A 20,698-nucleotide genomic window follows, 5' to 3' on the forward strand; every position below is an offset into this window, starting at 1 on the left:
GCAAATGTGCACTGTATTATTGTTAATGACAGGTAATCAATATACCATTTTTACGATGTCAATGATGTTGTTGCTAATTGTACGGCATTGTTGCTGCTCAGCACGGCCTGTGAACCAAACAGAACATCTTTTTATTTCTAATATTTTTAAAGTGATTTTCACACAACTTTCTACATGCAATCTAGTTTTAATTGATGGTTAATGTCGAGTTGGACACTTTTCTTGTTGTCTACAGTTTCCTGTAGACGATCCAAATATGGCTTTTAAACATAATACTCCACCAGCTTCCCCTTTTTGAAATTGCATTAATCAGCATGCCTTTTTCATAGCAACATTACAAAGTCAAAACATAGTCAATAGAATGATTGTAAAAGGCAAGTTTTAAACACACACATGGGGCTTCGACATATATAGACATGCTAATGACCTTATAGAAGAAAAACATTGATTTTGATCATTAGATATTATTAAACTAACTCCTGCTGTTTCTCCTGCCCTCTCACCCTACCTTCTGCCTTCCTTGCTGTAGCTCATGACTGTTGCGAGGTGGTGCGGGTCACCTTGTGTTCAGCCAGCCGAGGCGTACCCGAGTCCCCCGAGGACCTAACGCCCTGTCTGGGTCGCGTGGCTCCATTGGCCGAGCATCCATTCGGCTTTGTCCAGGATTTGGCTTTTGACCTGGCCCAGTTCCTGGTGAGCATTTCCAAGTGAGCCCTAACATAACCACACAGACTAAAGGCTTGCTGCGGAGTTGAGAGCAGAGTGGTATCCGCTGGCAACGAGTGCTGCAGCTGTGTGGGCAAAGTGACAGTAAGACAGAAGTTATTCTTCACCGACAGATATTGATGTCCCCCAGACCTCGCCATTCAATTAATGAATTCTTTTCTGCACAATTTATCACAATTTAACTGTCTTAACTGTCTTAACTGTTTTTGGCACAGCTCTGCCCCAAATTGAGCTTGGCACTAAGAGTTGCGTCTTCCTGAATTTACATGTTGCATTTTTGGGCATCGGGTTTATGCTCTTAGGCAAGCGCCTTAAAGCGACTAAGCTCTTTAACAATCTTAACCCATCTCCATAATCGCCCCCACCACGCAGGTGAGCACCGCGGGCCGAGTCGACGGCCTGGAAGGGGCCTTGCTGCTGGACGAGTGTCGGATTCCCTCGCAGGAGTGCGAGCGCCTGGACGAGAAGCTGGCGCTGGCCCTCCACCACCTGACGCTGCCTCCGGGATGGAGCTTACTGGGGAACCAGCTGACCAACGGCACTGGTGAGGCCCAATGGGTCTCAAACATGTCATTTCAGAGCGTGTGTGCAGCGCTGCACAAACATGATGACACATTATAGCTTTACACATAATGGCACACACGGCTCCTCTGCTTTGTTTTTGTGTGTGTGTGTGTGTGTGTGTGTGTGTGTTCCATTGCTAATCTTCAGAAGTGCCTCCTGTTTAGCTTCTACTCTTTGATGTAGATAATCTGGCAGCTGATGTATGTGACACACTCTCAACCAAGTGGAGCTGAACGTGTTTTCTGTCTGGCCTCCACAGATGCGGAAGTGAAAGTGTGGAGAAAACTCATTGAATGAAACCATTAAGGAATTATAATTTCAATTCTTAAACCTTCCTGGGTTTTTTACCTGAACAAAACATCCTTTGACAGCTCACAGAGCACCAGGTAGCACACGATGCGCTCAGAGTGGCTCTGCAGCGGGCCCTCGTGCACACATTGCTCGGTTCATGTTAGTTCTGTTTGGTTGTTGCTTCAAATGAACACATGAGGATTTGTTGAAGTGGGGGTGTTTACATTTTTGCTGCTTGCTTTTGAGTTTGCAGCTGATGACAATCAGGAAATGACGTCTCGCCATTTTCTTGGACTGGACTATAATTATGTTCTTTACATTTCCTTGATCATAATCTTTTCTTTAAATGACATTTGATGACTATATGTTCAACCACGGAAGGAGGCCATTTACCATGAATGTTTTACACACATTATTTTTGGTAATTATGAGTTGGAGGCAAAGGTTTCCAAGTGCAGTAATGTTGGCTTTGGTGCTTTTTAAAACCATAGCAAACTTTTTTTCCATCGAGGCCCCTTATGATGATACAGGAACATGATGTAGGTTTAGTTAATTGTGTTCTCATGCCACATTCAAGTTGTACTTCCTTGCTACTGTAACTCACGAAATTCAGCTAACGTTTATATACATTAATCTTTGTGTGCTTGCTGATGGGGGTCGTTTGGATGCGTTTTCCATAATTGCCAGCGTATAGGTTCACTAAAGACCGAGTGTCTGCTGAGTTGACCACAGTCTCTGGGTTGTGGTTGGAAGACTGTGCAGGTCATGTTGGCTCGATTTCTTTCTACTTCTTAGGTGCATCCATATGATACAGTGCCCTTTCTTTTCAACTTCTTTGAAATTGTATTTGTTATGCCCCCCACCCCTCCCCAAGGCCTTAACAGATTGAGGTGATTGCACTCTAGTGGTAACTTTATCTGGGATGTGAAAGCTACCTGTATGTAATGTTACTCCGGTTATAAAAGTACTGTTGTGATAGTAGCCAGAAAGCAAGCCTCTCGGATCACACCATGTGGTCTGTAAAGCTGAAACCAGAGTCTTTTTTCACCTGATAAATGAGTGACAAATATTCTCTTGTAATGTTTTTTGAAGCACCGCTTTCAGCTGGCAGCTCCTATTAACTGACAGACATGAACACGAAACACGTGGCTGTCATCTGGCGCCAGTGTTAGTGTGATCAAACGGAGCCCAAAGCGCACTGTCGCTGAGAACAAACGTACATTTTGTATTAAAATTAAAGTGGCAATTTTCTCCAGCCATTGACTCTGAAGACTTCAGTCGGTTGCAAGTGGAGCTGATGAGGATGATACACTGCGAGGTAATGGCTCTCTGTGAAGCCACATAAACGACTTTTGGGAAAGCTCGATGCAGTAAAGACGACAGCTTGGGGCTTAAACCTCGGCCTGGATGTCAGATCGATACCAGCAGAACCAGACGGATTTCTGAAAAAATAATGTCTATTCAGTAAGAGATTGAAGCTCCCCTGGATCAAAACAATTTACTCCTTGTTAGTTTTGGGCCTAAACCAGAAAAGTCCTGAAAACAAATCTTCAGTAGGGCTTCCGATTGGGTTAGATCTGTTTATTACTGTTGTGAGCAGCCTCACAGCTTTGTGTGTGGACACACACACGATGTGGCTTCTTTGCATTGAAGTCAGCTGTCATGTTGTTGATGTGGAAGGCGGCTGCCTGCTGCGTGAGTGATGTGTGCTCTAATGGGCTGCGCTTCCCAACGTGTCACCGCCCGGCCGCGTTGAACTGTTGCGCTAAGAGGAGCTCACTCTGCTCTCCATTAATCCGACCTGTCAGGTGATGGATTGCGGCGGACTGCAGGTGGAGGGGGGTGTTGGTTTATCTCTGTGGTGCTGCGCACTGTGGACACTCAATGATCTCCCCGCAGCCGCACGTTCAAGATCACTGGATTTTGCTGGCAACATGTAGCATCAAATGATCTGTCGCCTTTGGTTTGTCAATCAATGCCATGAGAGGAGACGACCTGGTGATTTGCGTAGAGATGTAGAAGAAGATTTACTTCTCTACCGTATAATGGGACTTCATGGTCCTCTGGTTGAGGAGCTCAAAGCACCCAAAAAGCAAATACATCTCAAAAACGTCTCTTTGAGACCCACTGACCCTTTTATTACCAGTCAACTCTTTGCTGTGTACCATAAGGTCATGAACTATCCCTCTAATTGGGTTTGTTGACTTTTTTTTATGGATTATGGATTGTCAACAAAAAAATAAATAATAATTTGACTGGAAATATGATACAAACATTTGTGCTTAGCATCCCCAGTGACGCTGTCAGTTGGCATCCCTCGAACATGCTACGTTTTTTATTTGTGTGTTGCATGCTATTGAACAGGACTCTTTAAACAAGCTTACTCTCTTATCTCAGGATGCCCTTTTAATTTGACAGTAGATTCGGGCTCCGGACTCAATATCTCCCAGTAACACAGAGTTTTAATTACACAGATTCAATTTGAGATAGTTCTCTGGAATAACTAAAAACCACTTCCCCTGGCTTTAATGCCCAAGGGAACCTGATTTCCTGTTGTATTTGTAGAAAGGTGTGTGTGTGTGTGTGTGTGCATCCATTATTCATTGGGGAGGTGACATACAGGGTGTTTGATTGTGGGAGTTCAATTGATGATTGGGTCCAGTAATCGACTTGGATTAAAAACAGGAGTGGGACGCAGTTAGTGTTGCTCACCTCATCTGGAAGGCTGTGGTCCTTTTTATTGACCTTCTCCAACCCCGGCTGTAATACACGTGCTTTATTACTGAAGCACAAAAGATCAGAGATCAATCAGCGCGTTGGCTTTAAAACCCAAATATGGGCGTCGATCAACTGTTTTCGACAGAAAGGACGAGCTGTGGTTTCATCAGTCTGTAAATGAGTAAAGGTTGCTGGTGGACTCTGCGGTTTCCTCCTCTTTTGTTTGCGTGTTTTGATTTACTGTGCCTCTGAACGTTTCTATTCATGTGCTCATCTCTGACCTCCTTCTCCTCCCCAGACCTGAATCCTCAGGAGACTCTGCTGCACTTTTCAGCGCGTCGAGGTCTCCTTCGGGTGACGCGCTTCTTACTGCAGCAGGCCGGAGCAGGGGAAGCACTGCGATTGGCCAACAGACAAGGCCACACCCCCTCCACCATCGCAACCCTGCGAGGACACGAGCGCCTGCACGAGCTCCTCGCCCAGTAAGGACTGTTGTTTGTTTCTTTATGACAGGTGGAAGCAACGTTTAAAAAAGAGCTTTCCAGTTTCAGCATTCTAAAGCAATAAGAGCAACAAGGCGCAGAATGAATAAAAGACAATGTTGTGATCCTTAATCTGTGCCTCCCAAACTCATGTCTATGTCAATATAAATCACACGGCAGATGTTCCTCCAGACCCTCTAAGAGGAACCATGTTTGTTGCAACCCAGCCTTGCCCAGCCCTCTCAGCTGCAGCCACCAAGCTGAGGACAAACTGACGGATGAGTTGTTCATTAATCGACAGATCTGTTTCTCCACACGGAAGCACGGCTTAAAGAAAAAGGATCTCAGTGAACCTACTGAGCGCTGATGGTAGCTGCTCCTTGTAATGTTACTTCAAGCCGCGGTGTATCGCGTTTTTCGGAGTGACTTGCGAGGTCAGATCTCATCCCTTTCTAGTGACACATTAAACCGCGGGCTGAGGGAGAGAGAAGAACATACAACTTCTTAGTAAATGGACTGAGACGCAGCTTAAAGTGGAAATGGATCCCCCCCCCCCCCCACCTCCTTAAAGCACTTATCTGCTGCAAAATAGTTTTCACTTAAGTCAAAATGAAGACGTCACAAGCTGAAAGGCGACCACCACCAAGCGGGCGCGGCCGTGCCTTTAAGGTGCTTCACGGCGCCCAGCTCCCTCTTTCAATGTTTCAGTAAATACTTTCCTCCTGAGAAGTGAAGTCACTGACAGCCCGGCTGGTGACCTCAGCTCATGCAACCCACCTAGGATTACGCAAACAGATCTGCCCGACTGGGAGGTGTCTCCCTTTTACAACATGGCCTTTATGGAGAAAAACACACACACACACACACACACTGCACATACTCTAACCATCGAACCCTCGGAGCTAATGCAGCAAGGGGAGTGTTTTGTTTTTTTGTTCTCGGAAAGCTCGTGGAGTAGGGGTGGTCCTCACGTTGGGCAGTGCAGGGCGTATTTCACTACCAGGAAGGAAAGTAACAGTTTTCCTTTGACTGGACTCAAAGCACGCAGCGTCTTCAGCTCGTAGGTCCATTGCTCGCTAGAGTGACACCGAGCGGGGGGCTGTCCCAAAGGTCGATACCGCTCTGGGTCATCTGAGTGTTTGTTTGGTGCAGGGCCGAGACGGACAAAGGGGCCGAGCCCGCCCAGCTGGTGTCCACGGACGCCCGGCTCGTCTGCCACCTCCCGGCGCTGAACACGCACACCCTGACGCTGAGCAACCGGCCGGGCCACGACCCCCCGACCCTGCGGGAGAGCGTGGAGCAGCTGCTGCACCTGATCTGCCACCTCCATGCCAAGGTGAGTCACGCCACGTAGCCCCTTTTAACTGGCTTCACTGGCGTTGGCTCTGTCCCGGAGCTCTGCTCAACCACTAAACATTGCTGGATTGTTTGTCTTTTCACTGCCCTCCTTTTTTTTTTTTTTACTAACCTTGAAGCTTAGTTTGTATAACCGATGGAACACCTTGTGCAATCACAGAGTTGGCCATTGATAAGAAACCACAGAGCAGCTCTGTTGGTTTTCTCTCTTGGGGAAAAGAAGCTCACGTTGATCGACCTTCTCTTCCTCCTGTATTTTCTGCAGGGGGTTTCTGCACTGGAGCTGAAGTTTGAGTCTCTGCACACAGCGGCTGAATGCTGTGATGGGGCAGAAACGGAGATAACGCGTCTGGAGCGGCCACAGCTGCCTGCCACGGCCTCAGACTGCTTGGATACAACGAGAGGGGGGAGCTGGGTGGAGAACTGCTCCGTGGACTGTGGACATGGTGGGACTGCGGGGGCGACGAGGGACTGGAGTTTGTCTGTGAGCGCTCCGGGGTCAGAAGTGCGGCTCCGGGAGCATGGCCTCGGCCCCCCAGCGGACTGTGAGTTCCCCGGCACAAACACTGGGAGAGATTGCTTCCAGACGGAGCCGGAGAGAAGGGAGCAGCCCGCTGTGAGTCCGTGTGACGAGGCTGAGGGAGCGCAGAGCGGGGAGGAAGGGGCCCGCCCCGCCGTCGGGATCCCGCCGCCGTCAGGCGCTGATAAGCGCGCAGAGGAAAGCGATAGAGAGGCGGTGATCCGGGAAGGACAGGAGGCCGCTGAAGGAGAGGACGCAGCAGAGCAGGAAGCAGAGGAGGACAGCACAGCTACAAGGAGGGAGGAGACGACTAGCTCTGACTCAACCGATCCAATAAAGCTCTGTGGGGACACAAAGGCGTCGACCATGGGCCAGTCGCCGTCATCAGACACCTCAGATTGTGAAATGAAGGAGTGCCCCCAGGAAGGAGGAACTCGTGGGGGACTTAGTCAAGCACAGTGTGAGGGGTTCTCTTTCCAAGAGGGGGAGGCCGAGAGGGAGGGGTTAACAGAGCCTGTCACAGACCCGCGGGGCCTCCCTGACTCGCCTCCGATTGACTGCCGTGATGTAACCACGGAGCCCGATTCTGCTGTTCCACGTCTCCTGGTAGACCGCCCCCACGAGAGGGAACCTCCGCCAGACATAAACAGCCTGGAACAAAACCAGGAAACAGCTGGCGGGGATTACGCTGCAGAGAGCAGCCCGGGACCAGCGAGCGTCAAGGAGCTAGACGCTGGAGACGCTGCCCAACCTGATCCTGAACCTGAACCCGGATCCACACACTGCATCCAAAGCGCTGCTTTGCCCATGGAGGAACCCGACGCCGCGGCCGACAGCCCGACTGCCGGCTCCTCCACGGGGGATCCGGCACCGGGACTGGCGCACTGCTCCGCTGATCCCGATCCAGCGATGACCCACAGCCTCTCCAGCGACAACAATGGCAGTTTCCGCTCAGGCGGAAGTTCCACGGCGGATTTGTTTCACCCAACTCTGGACGACTGTAGTACGAAAGATCAGAACATGCCTCGAACCGCGACAGCAGATCTGTCCTCGACGGGGTTACCTGCCGAGGAACCCATTGATTCACCGCGTAGGGAGAGCGGCGAAAGCCACCCCGCCGCCACTGCACCCACAGTGACGGAGTCAGAGCCCGTATCCCAGCCCCCGCCTAGCCAGGACACCACGGAGGCTTTGAATCCAGAGGGCACCGGGGAGGAACTATACCCAGAACCTCCCGAAGGGCATCTGTCTCCTGAGAGCTGGGACACGGAGACAGAGGGCTCGGCACCAGAGGTCCCCGCCGGGATTTTACCGGAACCCGGTTCACCAGACGGGGCAGGAAGTGAAGTTGAAGAAGGCCGTCAGTCAACAGAAACCTGTGATCAATCAGCAGTGGGCTCGGCTGAAGAGAGTGTCGACCAGCGACCCGGGCAGCGCGATTCTGAGATGAAAGCGGACGAGAGGTCACGCTGTGACGATCGGACCGCCTCGGAAGGCGAAGCGCTGAGTCCTCGCTCTGAGGGCGAGGAGAAGGACGGCCGGGAGACTCCCGACGCCGTGGACGGAGCATTGCAAGGCCGGGCCGGTGCTGTTCAAGGTGAGCTAACGCAGTTCCGGTTTGTTCTAGTCGCACCCTCTCGCATTCATCACAATATGTTTGTCAAAGTCGTATTCTTAAACAAATATACTTAATCAAACCCAGTCCTGATCCGATGATTAATGGCGATGGCTGAATGCAGCTTTTTGTCCGACATCCTGTTGCGATACATTGCTGCCGTGAACACATGCTTTGCTGAGGCTTTTCTACAGTTTGAGCACTAATTGTATTTCTAATGGGGATTAAGCTGGGTAATACTCACGGGTTTCAGTTTTTTAATTAAAGAAAAAATGTTGTTGCAAAAGCAGAAAACGGTCGGGGCGAATGACGAGATGTCACGTGACAGGAAGCTGGTTTATATCTTTGATACCTCGGGCCACGACATTTCCCTTTTCATATTCATATGTTCCCCGTTAGCTGTCTCGTGCACACAGACACACCGTATGTCAGTAAACTCAGTCACATTGCTGAGGCACGTGAGCCGAGGCTCAGACGCACTCAGGAGGCCGGCTTCTCTTTTCAAAAAGCAGGAAGTGAGCTTCCAGCACCACTCTGTCGGCGATTCTCTCTCAGCAGGCATAATTGGTCCTGGAGTAAAGTCCAATAGAGAGAGGTCAGGGGCAAGGTTGGTGGTGCACACAGGAACTGGGGGTGTCATTACGATGGGGGGGTTATAGGTTTACAGAACAACGGCGGCATCGTAGTTATGACAAAAACAAGGGAATATTCAATACTCAAAACCACAAGAAAGGTGTTGTGAAAAGAGTTGTGTTCACTTCCACAAGCCTTCAAAGATAAACAGTTCCATCAATAGGGTTTTTGGCTTATGCTTTTATAATCAAAGAATGATTAATTTAAAAAAACAAGCACATATTCCCTTCCACACACCTGATAATATACAGGAAAAAGGTGAAAAGGCTATTTTGCAAAATAAATATATTTTTTAAATAATGCATAGAACATAGAAAGACTCCTCAGTGAGGATGTCTCACTTCCTTTCACTCTCTGCTCGTTTATTGATCCCTGCATTTGGTCGTTGTGTGCGTTTTACCAGAGTTGGAAGCCATCATGTCTGGAGGAACAGTAATAGGCGTCCCGGAGGACGAAAATGCCCCCCCAGAGGAAACGGACGTCTCCATGGTAAGTCTCCATTGTTGTGCTCTGATATCTTTGCTCTGCCTCTGGGTTGGTTTGATCAGGACGAGTCATTATTTGCATAACTTTTTGAAACACCCTAAGCAACCTTTGGAACGGAGCTTTGTTGCCAGTTTATTCACAACATTGAAGTGGCAACACTTTTTACGTAACACATTACTTGTGCGTGCGTGTATGTATGTCTCTACATAAGTGTGTGTGTGTTTGTCTATATAGATGTAATGGATAACTCTCCAGTCTGTAAAAGCCATGCCTTTGTGATTTAACAGACGGTTTAAGTCCAACCTGCACCTTTCAGCTTCAGAATTGTATGACGACAGAAAGGAGTATCAATGCATCATTCTCAACAGTACGCTCAGGTCATTGTTTTCCTGCTTAGTTAGAATTAACATTACAACCACTAAATATTTGGCAAGAATAGCCAGAACCGCGAAAACCTCTCCAGAAGTACCATTTGATAGAGGGTGAACACGTTGTTTTGTGTTTTGTTTGGTTCGTCCTGTCACTCGTCCAGAAATACATCACATGTCAGAGTGGATATAAAGGCGGTCCAACCGGACCTCATTCAGCCATGTTCCGCAGCTCACTTTGTGTCCCTCCATCCGCTGAGGACCCGAACGCTGCGTTCTCTCCACGAGGCTTTACTCTGAAATGTTGCTGACTGACGGATTCCTCGGCAGCCATAGACTGGATGGGCTCCGCTTATTCCTGGGTCGCGGTTTGGGTTGGCGAGCTCGTTTTGAGTGCCAGATGTTTTTACTGCGACACCCGCTGTGCAGGACGCGGGGGTCGCCAGCAGAGGGCGATGTAGCCTCAATGGCTTTGGCCAGAGAGACAAGTTAACGACCTGCCATTTGATTCCTGTTGAAAAGTCTTGCTTCTGTGATGAGCAGGCACTTTGGAGTCTGGCGGGTGTTGAACAAACTGCAGTTAATAAGTGGCCGGCTCACTCACTTGAGACGCAGAGTAAATAGAGAGAGAAAGGGTTCCACTACAGGCAACAGCAGAGCAAAAGGCAGACTGAATAACAGAATGTAAATGACGACTTGATTTTAAACCCGCAAAGAGGCGTGTTGAGCTTTTTGATCACATGTGAGCTGGTTGTATCTCAGGTGATTTAATGCAGCATGTGTGCTTTAGAAACACCACCTGTTGTTAGTGATCCCGCATAAGCACCTAATCCCTGTTCCCGGTGCTCTCACAGCATGGCCTGCATCAGCTCAGTGATGTCATAGCAGCACCTACTGTAGCAGACAAAAGCAACAGATCACAATACAAAGGCACCTCCCTAATTCTGACAAATCTGTTGTGAGTCACATGCTAATGTTTTAAAGATTTGTGTGCTTGCTTCCCTGTACTTCCTACCTTCAGTTCCTTTGCACCTCCCAGCGAAAATGGATAAGATGCAAACATGTCGGATTAATGGCGAAACCTTTCAGGACAGTCCTGGTCAGGAGTTTTCTAGAGCTTACTATTAGCAGTATAATTATTTTATATACAGAAATGTTGCTCCCCAGGGGAAGACTTAACGTGTTGTGTGCTGTTTATAACCAACGTTGATATTGTCCGTGCTGTGGTCCGTTTAGTCCTCAAGTGACCCGGTGCTCCTGGAGGGCGAGACAGAGTCACAGGATTCACTCCTTCTGTGCTGCTGTGGGGAACACGGCACGCTGTTAACGTCTCAGTCCATATCCTCCAGGCTTATTATTCCTTTTAGACTATATATTATATGCCAGTCCAGTCTTGAATCATGAATCATAATAATCACATTTTGATGAATGTACGCACTAAAACAAAGGTTAAAAGCAACCTTAATTCCCCAACTTGCTGTGTCCGTGTTTGAATACATCAGCCTTAGTGCAATCGGCGCTGTTGAGTCACTGGCCCATTCGGGCTCGGCCCGTGGTGGGTACATGCGGGAAGCATATCTATCATCTGAGAGAGGTGCAAATCACACCCAGAGGGGCGCCTCACGGGGGGCTGGCCTCCTTCTAATCCACCCCCAACACGGTGGGGGGAGGGAGGGTTTGAATCTCAGCAGCGTGAAATCCAATGTCTCCATCGCATTAAGTGATAAGTAATAATGCCCCATTGTTGTCTGTCGCACTCTTAACAATGTACTGCTTTGGCTGTGGGGGGAGAGAGAGAGAGAGAGAGAAGAGGGAGGGAAGAGGAGAAGGGGGGAGTGGAGTTGAGCTGGAGGTGGAGGGCTGTGGCCAGATGTGAAGCTCCACAGCAGACGGCTTCGTCTCTCCTCGACACACAGCTCCTGCTGGATGTTTAGTCCTTTCTCCTCAGTCTGCTCTGGATCCATATTAAGGGAAATGTACGAGCGCCACAAGCGGAGGTACAGCCTCCGGACCAAAGGGGAGCGAGCCGTGGACGTGGTTCTGATCAAGGTAGGCCACCCGTCCACACTCTGGAAAAAGTTGCTCTCTGACTGCGTGAGTAATAACGGACCATTTGTTGAGTGCTGGAAAAAGATAATTACTGCTAATGGTGAACCAATAAAAGCAGGACTGAAATCATAAAAGTAGCTCATAAAAAAGGGTCAGTGATAATTAGATCCACGGTTTGCATTTTGAAGGCCTGATCTCACTTATTCTTAAATGCTGCCTGGGGGGGAGGGCCCCAACATTTGTTTTTTTTAGTTTTTTCCGAACCTGTACTCGTCCGACCAGAGATGTTCTGACGGTATGTTGGTCTGATGATTACACGGCCCTGCAGACACACAGTGCTGATTATCTCGGGCGGAGTGCGGTTCTTCTGAATGCAGATGTGTCGCTCTGTCTGACAAATGACCGCGTGAAGCGTGATGAGCCTCGGACTGTTTAAGGTCTCTCCTTCCGCTTGGGGTTGTGGGTCAGTCCGGTGCTGGAACAACTGTAAACCCCCAAATGCAGAACAGAAAGTCCACAGCGGGGACGTCTATAGCCCCTAAGGTGCTGCTCCTGTACTACAAAGGTCAGCTGTCAATCCAGTAGAGCTGGATCTACTTTGAAATCTTTGTAAACAGGATCTCTAGGGCACCCTGAGGTGTTACTTAAAGGCGCATAGAACCCTTCAGGACGTTTTCCCCACCAGGCGCCCCACATGAGGTCAGACAGCGGCCGCTCCCATTGGCTGTTGGTAAACGAGTTTGTGGTTTTCATCATACAAAGTGACCTTAAGGCAGAAGCACAGTCCCTCCCCTTTGCTGTTTCCCCACAGGAAGTGATTTGAGAAAAAAACATTTATGTTGGGTGGTTAGCGACTCATGTTTGAGTTGTGGCATGAATTACACGTATGATGTTTGGAAAATGAAGAGATTATTTTGCGAGTCAGCAGAGTACCACTTAGTGGACTCTTGTCCTGCATCTGAGTTTTATGGGCTGGATTTAGGGACTTTGGGTGTCCAAGCCAACACTGTCCTGCCTGACAACTTTTAACTGTTAGTAGTAGAACTACTGACTGAACAGTAGAACTATTGTTATTGTTATTTAATTGACTTTGTTCAAATGACTTGAACTGAAGAGTGAAAGAGCAGCATTACTTTTGTTTTAACGTTTTTTTCTCCTTTGGTGAATCTGAATCTGAAAGTAACAGGTCTAATGTAGAGATGAGTGAGAGCTGTGGCACTTTGGGGCCTTTAGTTTGTGGTTCCAGGGTATAACGAGTGAGAATAGGAACATAAAACAAGCTTTTTATCTGGACATCATAAGGACCTTTTGTAGTTGGAACCTCTAACTGACGTTTATACCAGTAAAATTAGCTGTTTTTTTCCACCAGGAACCAGAGTGTGTACTGGGCGTATTGTGAGTATTAGGTGTGTGTGACACAACTGTGTGGTTGGTATGGTCTCCACATGTGAAGCATTTGGCCCTGCTCCTGTAATCCAAACAGTGGGGTAGAGGTTACATATCTGATTTCATCCCTTTTTGTCTGATGTTGTTATCTGGCGGTGTTGGTCCGCTCTCCTGTTCATCCCATCCCCGTCCTCTCCCTTATTAGTCGATAGATACAGGTGGAAATGGCCATTTGATATCTGGACTGTGAGGAAACTAAACTGCAATGAATTTAGTCAAATAAGAGTTGTTATGAAACCTTAATGGAGACCAGCCCTGTGTAACTGGTCTAAACTGAAACGATTGGTTAAGGTTCAGGCCCGTTGGTGTTTACCGGTACCTCTCCCACTGAAGCTGCTTGACTTTAACCCACATCCACATTCAATCCAAAGTGAGTTTGTCCTTATCGGGCTCCTTCCCTTTTTAGTCCAATTCACAGGAAGCTGACAACTCAAAGCAAAGCTATTTCCTGTTGCTTGATGAGTGTTAAACCAACAGCCACTGCCTGAAGTCCAATGCATGAACTACATTATGACCCTGAACCACAAGGGAAAATGTCTGTGATGGGATTGCTCTGGTGTGTGCAACACCCGTGTTTAGTCCGTTGTCACTTTCTAAACTTGTACCTGATGTCAGCTTCTCTTCACCGGCGTGTGTGTGTGTGTGCGCGTGTGTGTGCGTGTGCGTGTGTGTGCGTGTGTGTGCGTGTGTGTGCATGTGTGTGTGTGCGTGTGAAAGGGAGCGGGCGATACGATGGTGGGAAAGCAGCCGGCGGCAGGCTAACCCTTTCCTCTGGCCTCAGATGGAAACAGGCATCTGGCCAAATGACCTCATACGGGCCAGCGTTTCCCATCTTAGCATCTCCGCTGGCCCGGAGTCACCGAACACATCGTCGGTGCACTCGCTGTCAATGGGCCGTTTATACTGAGCAGCGTGGTACACGCAGCATTCCACATGACGTTATGATGCGCTGTCGTCAAAGGGCTACGTTCCCGACTCGTGACCCGTCGGCTTGTAATATTGGGGATGCTTTGAAAAACCCTCGGCTCCACTTGTTCGAGGTACTGTCCCCGACCTGACCTCTGACCTCTCTGTGAAGGGAGGTTAGACGGTAGGATTTCAATTGGTCCTAGAATATTAAATAAACCCTCGACACTAATCCCGTGTCACAGCTGCGTTTATCATCAGACAGATGGTGAGAATTAGCTCATCTTCTCCTTTTGAAGTTCCAAGGTGGCACAGAGAAGAGCCTCTCCGGCGTGTGCATTGAAGAGAGCACGGAGGCACAGAAAAAAAGATCCCATGATTGAATTTGGACAATCCTTTTTCTTTTTCAGGTCTCCAGAATAAAGGAAATGCATGTATATTAACTATGCCATTTTCCCTGAGGCCATAAGCACGCTCTCTGAGATGCATGTGCTTCACACTGCATTGTTTCCTAATCGTTCAGTTCTTTCTGTGATCAGTGCCAAACCCACTGAGGCCTGGCTCACTGCGCTTCACTGTCTAGTAAAACACTCAAAGCTGCCGTTTCCTTTTACTTTGGCTTTAACCCCTGTTTTTTAATCCAGACCCTTCTAATTGTTTTAAAGTTGTGCTGCCACCGCTCTGCTAGGAGGTCAAGCCATGTAGCCCTTTGTAATTTGTTACAATCACTGGCAATCATTTCACATCTGAGCGGAACCTCTGCGCACGTTCATGTGTGTGTGTGTGTGTGTGCGCGCCCTCTGTGACCAACTAATCTTTCCTCGTCAGCGGGTTTGTTCACTCCCAGCGGGCTCTGTTTGATATTTGAACACAGCTGTGAGTGTGTGTGTGTGTGTGTGCGCACGTGGTCTGTTAAATTTAAGGAATGAAACAAAAGCGTTTGCAATAAGTGTCCATGCATGCACCCCTGTTGGCTGATGGAGGTGCAAGTCGACAATGCCAGCTGGTATGTAAGTGCCTGTCTGTGTTGGTAGGAATGCCAAAGCGTAATGCTCACAGTGGGTGACACACACACACACACACACACACTCTCTCATGCCACTCCCAGGCCTGGACAACAGAGCTCAGTGTTCCTCTTGGTCCCAGCAGGCTTCTCAATGTGCTCTGGGACAGTTGAGGGTTAGTTGTTTAGAAATTGAGCTCCGTCCCCCTCCCTGTCCCTGAGCTTTCTGGGAGGGATGACCTTGCTTGCTGGTTGGACTCTCTCATCCTTCTCTGTCAAGATTCTTAATTTGTTTTTTAGCCTTGTTATGTTATGCGTCCGTTTCCCATTGCACCCAATGACCGCAGTGTATGAGCTCCCGTTCTGTAATGGAAGGTGGTCGCTACGCGTCTTCAAAACCATGAGGGCCGGCACGGCTTTGTAAAAAACAAGAAGATCAATTAACAAAGTGCATAAAGCAGGGAAAAGCCCTGCCCAGGAAGATCAGTCCAGTATCTTTACACATGACAGTTGCCTGCTGCTATATTGAGGCCCTGAAACCAGTATACTGCACCATTAAAGATGCAACATGCCAAAGATCTAGTTCAAGCCATCCGAGCTGCACTGTTTTGTGTTCTAGAAACGTGGACATGCGGACTAGCAGAAACAGAGCGAGGCTCGCTGTCTCCCAGTCTTTGCTATAAACACTGAATATAGATCCATTTCTTAGTCTGACTCCCCCACCGGAACCAGGACCCAAAGGACTTTTCACTATAACCGATCCAGTAAAAGCTTCAGGATCCGTACAATGGCTTCAAGGAGAGCATCTATCATCCGAGTGGTGGTGAAACAGAAAGCATCTCTTCTTGTCTCCCTCAGACTGAATTGGGCACCTGCAGGCTCCTCTACTGCAGCCATGTTTAAAGGGCCCTGCTAGGGGCCGTTGATGTGAGCCAGGCTTAACCTGGGTTAACTGGGGTTGGGAGTTAACAGGGAAGAATTAAGCAGGGGAGGAAACAAGCTACCGTAGGATGGAACAGAAGGAACAAACCCATTGAAGGAGGACATGAACATCCGTTTAATCTCATTGACCCTTTTAATCGGCGACTCGTTTCCAGGGTCTCAGCTGTAGAGTTTGTCTCCTGCCGATCCCGTCTCGCTCTTCCACTGCTCTGCTTGTTTCTGGGCTCGCGGATGCCCCTCTCATCAGCCACGTCAGACACATTCCAAAATCAAAGCTCGTCCAACTCAATCTTGGGGTGGTTGTCTGGGTTCTTATGGCACAGCGAGCTTCCTCTGGGCCTCTGCTCGCTGCCCGTCACATCTGTACAGCACCGGCCCAACTGTCAAAGCTTTTGTGATGCTTGTCGACGAGCAGGGGGGGGGTTGTGGGTCGTTGCCCATGGGTTTAAAAAAAAAAAACTAGTTCTCCCTCTCTCTCTCTCTCTCTCTCTCTCTCACACACACACACACACACACACACACACACACACAGCTGTTGTATAGACACTCAGACCACAGAGGAAGCGGATCCCCCTCCCTGTCTGTCAAGAGCCTATCTGTGACATGAGTGTGTGTCTGCTTGCGTGTGTGTTTTTGAGTTCCTGTCAGTGTAAGTGTGGCTTCCAGAGGGCAAGAGAACAGACCGGATTCATTCAGGCTCACCTTCTAGAGTCCGGTTGAATACTCAAAGATGGCCTCCCGTCCTGAGCGCTGAGCAGCACTTCCTAACGGCCACGCTGCTGTGCATCACTCTCTCTCTGTGGGGGGACGGTCACATGGTGCTGAGGCTTATTCAGTGTCTTCCTGTTCCTCTGTAGATCCACCGAGACAGAGAGGCGTCGTTCCATCAGCCCTGCAACACTCAGCACTCAGGTAAGAGTTCATGCTTGACTTTTCCCACTGTTTCCAGACTTTTTTTTAATTAGGGGGAGGAGGATTCAACAGGTTTTGTGCAGCGCTGGAAGCCACACTGCAGCAGTGACAATATGGGTCATTTATGTCTTCCTGCCTTTAAGCTGGCCTGTGAAGTTTGTCTTGCCAAAACGGTCCAGTTTCCAAAGACTCTATGTTGAGCCTCAGCGTTTGGCAACTGATTTGTTTTCTCTTGGATTTAAGTAAAGTAAAGTCTGCCATACTTCTTTCACCTCAAAAGAGGAAACTGAGAAACTGAGACCGTGAGAAGTTGGTCTGAAACGACAGGACTGAGCAATTTGAAGTAACAGACTGGTATTTTTGTGAACTCTGACTCCGATGGCATTTTTGTGTCTATATTTAATATCTGTTATTGTTTGGCCAGTTTTATGCCAAAGTATTTTGAATGTCCAATATTTTTCCCAGCATTAAATGTATTGGTTTTATCCCAGAGGAGCGTTTCTTAAGCCACGCTTGACAACACAGACACACACTGGACGTGATGCGAGTGCGAACTAATGTTAAGTGATTCTCGTTCTTCCTGTATAATTTGGAGGCCTTTTTATTGACCAACATGGGGTCCAGAGTTGTGGGTTGGGTTGTAAATCTGCAGATAAATGTGTGACTGCGCAGTCCGGGTTCCATTATTATGATGGAAACTCTTTAAATAGATGAAAGAAGGTACTTTTAAGACAAGGGCAGACAATGACTAAAATGTCCTCTGCGGGCTTCCTTACTGGACGAGCAGAGCACTTGGTTCTTTATCTCACGCTCAAACGAGATGATGTGCCAACTTCGCAGGGTGGTAACAGTCATTCCCGTTGACCCTCATTGTTTTTCCATTTGACCTCATGGCGTCGTTGGCAGGGACCCTGTGGGTGTGACACAGCTGATTTGTATCAGTGGCAGAGGTGTGTCAGAACAGCAGGAAGGACAGTAGCAGCAGCCTGCTGTTCAGAGTAGTGACGTTAGCTCAGGAAGCAGAGTAACAGCAGGTCTTTGTCTTTGTTAAGTAGGATTCACAAGCAGTCTGTCTTCACTCCAGTTTCATTTAAGTTTCAGTTTATTGTCATTTGTTTTTCTCGTTTTTTTAGTGCTCAACAATGCTGAGACTTTACAATCCAAATAGGGACTTAATTATTACTCTTACCTTTTATTTAAAAAAAGTCACACATTTGGAACAAATAGTTTTGATACAAAATATTTGTAAGTATCTTTACCTTTTATTGTTGATTGGTTGTTTGCCCCCGATATGTAACATCCTTTAAAAAGTTTGTGAAGTGGTGCTAATTGCTAACATGTTTACAATGAAAATGTTAACATGCATCTTATGTCCATGATATATTTTTATAATTATATTATATTATAATTACCTCTGGGTATGTTGTTGGGCATCCGTTGTCCTCTTATATCCCCAAATAATATCAAATCAACTATGGCTATAAACAGCATTAGCTCAGCTGTGAATATTGATCAGTCAGTTCATGGGGAGTGACCAAAAGAAATGTGAATAAATGAGAGGTTGATGTGTACGTATGACTGGCTATAAGCCACAGCGGGACTGAGACCTCCATAGGACACGAGCATCAGATCCATGTCTGTAACCTGCAGAGCAAAGAACTCCATTCTGTCAGCTAGGGGACAAACAAAGTGAAGAAAGACAAAGCCAAATATGGAAAGTGAAAGAGAAAAAACCGCAGGGTCAAACTGAGATGATATAGAGGGGGGGGGTGACGTGGGATTTCCTCTGCAGTAGAAGTTGACATCACTTCCTTTTGGTGAAATCATCTCTCCTTCACTAAACGGATCCAACTCCTTCAGTCTCTGGTTTAGTTGGTCAGGCCAGAAGCCTAAGTGTGTCTACGTATACAATTCAAATGTATAATTCAAATAAGTCCACAACGTTCATCCATCAACAACTGATTGATTTCCTTGAATATTTTGCAGTGATTTTAAAATAGAGCTGATTCCCTTATCAGGGAGCTACTCGCGTGGGTGTTATTCCTGTCAGGTAACCACTGGAGTTGGGTAGAACGTTTGCCGGGGGGGGACTTGCCCTTTCTTTTTGTCAGGGTCAAAGGTCATATGGGTTGACCCAGAATAATTGAAGTTACACGGCTAGCCAGGTCACGGTCAGGGTAGAGACTGCAAGTGACATCCCGCTGTGTCTAACCACGCTGGGTGGTCAGCTCCGTCTGGCACGTTAATATAAAATGTGTTTTAGCACATTAAGTGATATATCGTACAAAGTTCCCAAAGTTTCGACACAGCAGCAGGGGCCACATGGAGGGGACCCATGAGCACTTGATGCACAGCCTCAGCCTCTGAGCCTGCTGTGTGCTGCTCGTGGTGGATGATGGCCCTGCAGCTGCAGCCAATGATGTAGCCGGCTAATGTGCTTTGGGAAGGCCACAGTTCAGTAGTGAGCCCGGCCGCCTGCGGTTCTGCAGCCCACCCTGCTGCTGTTTTAAAGTGCTGTTGGTAAGGCGCCGGGATGTTACATTCATCAAGGGGCGCCGCCGCGACCTGCTTCGCTCAACTCGACTCAGCAATCCTGCATTTACACTGGAGGAGACAGAGGGCAGATCTAATGACATCATTTTTTAAGGAGTAGTTGTTTGATTGTGTGTTGCTCAAACTAGACCAGTGGTGCTCTACTTCTACTGGTGGCTTCAACACTGGTCTCCCCTCAAAGTACACCCACCTGGCCCCGACTAACGAAGAGCTGTAAAAAGAATGTACACACGAGTCATCGGCTTAGAAAATACCGCACTACGAGCTATAGGAGAATGAAGAAAAATAAGCTTTTATCTGTAGGGCTGATGAAATCTTTTGAAGCCTCTGGGCGACTTATCTCTACTGATAGTACCAAGTGTGTAGAGAGGTGTTTTTGTGGCACGGAGGCCCGATGGATGCTCCATCTTGTTGGTTATTTCTTTGGGCTGGATGATTTGTTTGGATCATATCTCCCTCTGAGCTTTCTTTCTTCAGACAACAAACCTTTTCTTCTCCCAAGGTTAGCTTGGGTTTCCTTTTTTCTTGTCGTTGATTTATTTCAGCGGATTAAAAACCCTGAAAAACAGCAGCTAATAAGAATGAGAGTTGTTGTTGGAATGAATATTTGTTGCATATTAGTCAGAGTAATCCACAGGGGGGGGGTGAGCAAAAGTTCTATCCAAACTCAAGCAGCCACCAGCTCCTCACAGGTCCTTACACCTGTTATGTGTGTGTGTTTGTGACAGAAGGAGGCAGACAGCTGTCAGAGCTCACAGGCCCCTGCTAGTTCTTGTGCACAGGTGCGACGGGTGTGGAGTCTCAGAAAAAAACACCCATCACCCACTTCTGTCACAGCCACAGATCCCTCCCACAAAACACACACACACACACACACACTGTGGCATTGACATCTCCTCCACTTCATGGTGGGCACGGGGAGTTAGAATCCTGAAGAACATGGAGTAGAATGATTTACATCAACTTTCAAAAAACCCGCATCTACTGACGCTGGGCTCTGCCACGTCACAGGGGTCAAAGGTCAGTGTGTATTTTGGTCATTTGGATTGCACTTTGTTTTAAACTAAGCTGCCTTTGATGATGCTGTAAAGCGGCCGTATGTGTGGCGTCACCCTGCTCAGGCATTCG

At 47.9% G+C, this 20,698-nt stretch overlaps 1 protein-coding gene across 4 annotated transcripts in view; it reads left to right on the forward strand.

The window, feature by feature from the left end:
* LOC119224583 (A-kinase anchor protein 13) overlaps nucleotides 1–20,698 on the forward strand; it is a 72,960-nt gene that overhangs the window by 18,424 nt on the left and 33,838 nt on the right. For all 4 annotated transcript variants that reach the window (XM_062562058.1, XM_062562057.1, XM_037481767.2 and 1 more), the window contains 7 exons: nucleotides 530–693; nucleotides 1,099–1,270; nucleotides 4,598–4,781; nucleotides 5,934–6,117; nucleotides 6,403–8,254; nucleotides 9,309–9,394; nucleotides 16,963–17,017. In XM_062562058.1, coding sequence (XP_062418042.1) covers nucleotides 530–693; nucleotides 1,099–1,270; nucleotides 4,598–4,781; nucleotides 5,934–6,117; nucleotides 6,403–8,254; nucleotides 9,309–9,394; nucleotides 16,963–17,017 — 2,697 coding nt within the window. The remainder of the gene's footprint in view (nucleotides 1–529; nucleotides 694–1,098; nucleotides 1,271–4,597; nucleotides 4,782–5,933; nucleotides 6,118–6,402; nucleotides 8,255–9,308; nucleotides 9,395–16,962; nucleotides 17,018–20,698) is intronic.

This window comes from Pungitius pungitius, chromosome 4 (genome assembly GCF_949316345.1).
Source record: "Pungitius pungitius chromosome 4, fPunPun2.1, whole genome shotgun sequence".
Lineage (NCBI taxonomy): Eukaryota > Metazoa > Chordata > Actinopteri > Perciformes > Gasterosteidae > Pungitius > Pungitius pungitius.